This window comes from Myotis davidii, unplaced genomic scaffold, assembly GCF_000327345.1.
Source record: "Myotis davidii unplaced genomic scaffold, ASM32734v1 scaffold803, whole genome shotgun sequence".
NCBI lineage: Eukaryota > Metazoa > Chordata > Mammalia > Chiroptera > Vespertilionidae > Myotis > Myotis davidii.
In genome coordinates this window covers 725,833-726,053 of record NW_006295567.1, presented here as the reverse complement: position 1 = coordinate 726,053, position 221 = coordinate 725,833, and the positions used below count along the sequence as shown (strand labels likewise).

The 221-nt window shown below is 65.6% G+C and overlaps 1 protein-coding gene across 1 annotated transcript in view; it reads right to left on the bottom strand.

Annotated features, from left to right (window-relative positions):
• Nucleotides 1–221, bottom strand: part of LOC102771275 (cytochrome c oxidase subunit 6A1, mitochondrial) — a 2,282-nt gene that overhangs the window by 1,744 nt on the left and 317 nt on the right. The window contains exon 2 of the mRNA XM_015568171.1: nucleotides 71–213. Coding sequence (XP_015423657.1) covers nucleotides 71–213 — 143 coding nt within the window. The remainder of the gene's footprint in view (nucleotides 1–70; nucleotides 214–221) is intronic.

Sequence of the window (221 nt, the reverse complement as noted above, 5' to 3'; positions counted from 1 at the left end):
AAAAGCAAGAACTTGGACGGGGGCGTTCGGAACGGAAGGAGGACGGACCCTCCACGAACGCAGGGCGTACCTTGGTCCTGATGCGGAGGTGCGGGTAGGCGACGAACTCGGGCCGCTCGTGCTCCCCGTGGCGCGACTTGAGGAAGACGTTCAGCATGCTCACGGCCACCCCGGGCAGCGCCACGAAGTAGGTGAGGGACTTCCACAGGCGAGCTGAGCCC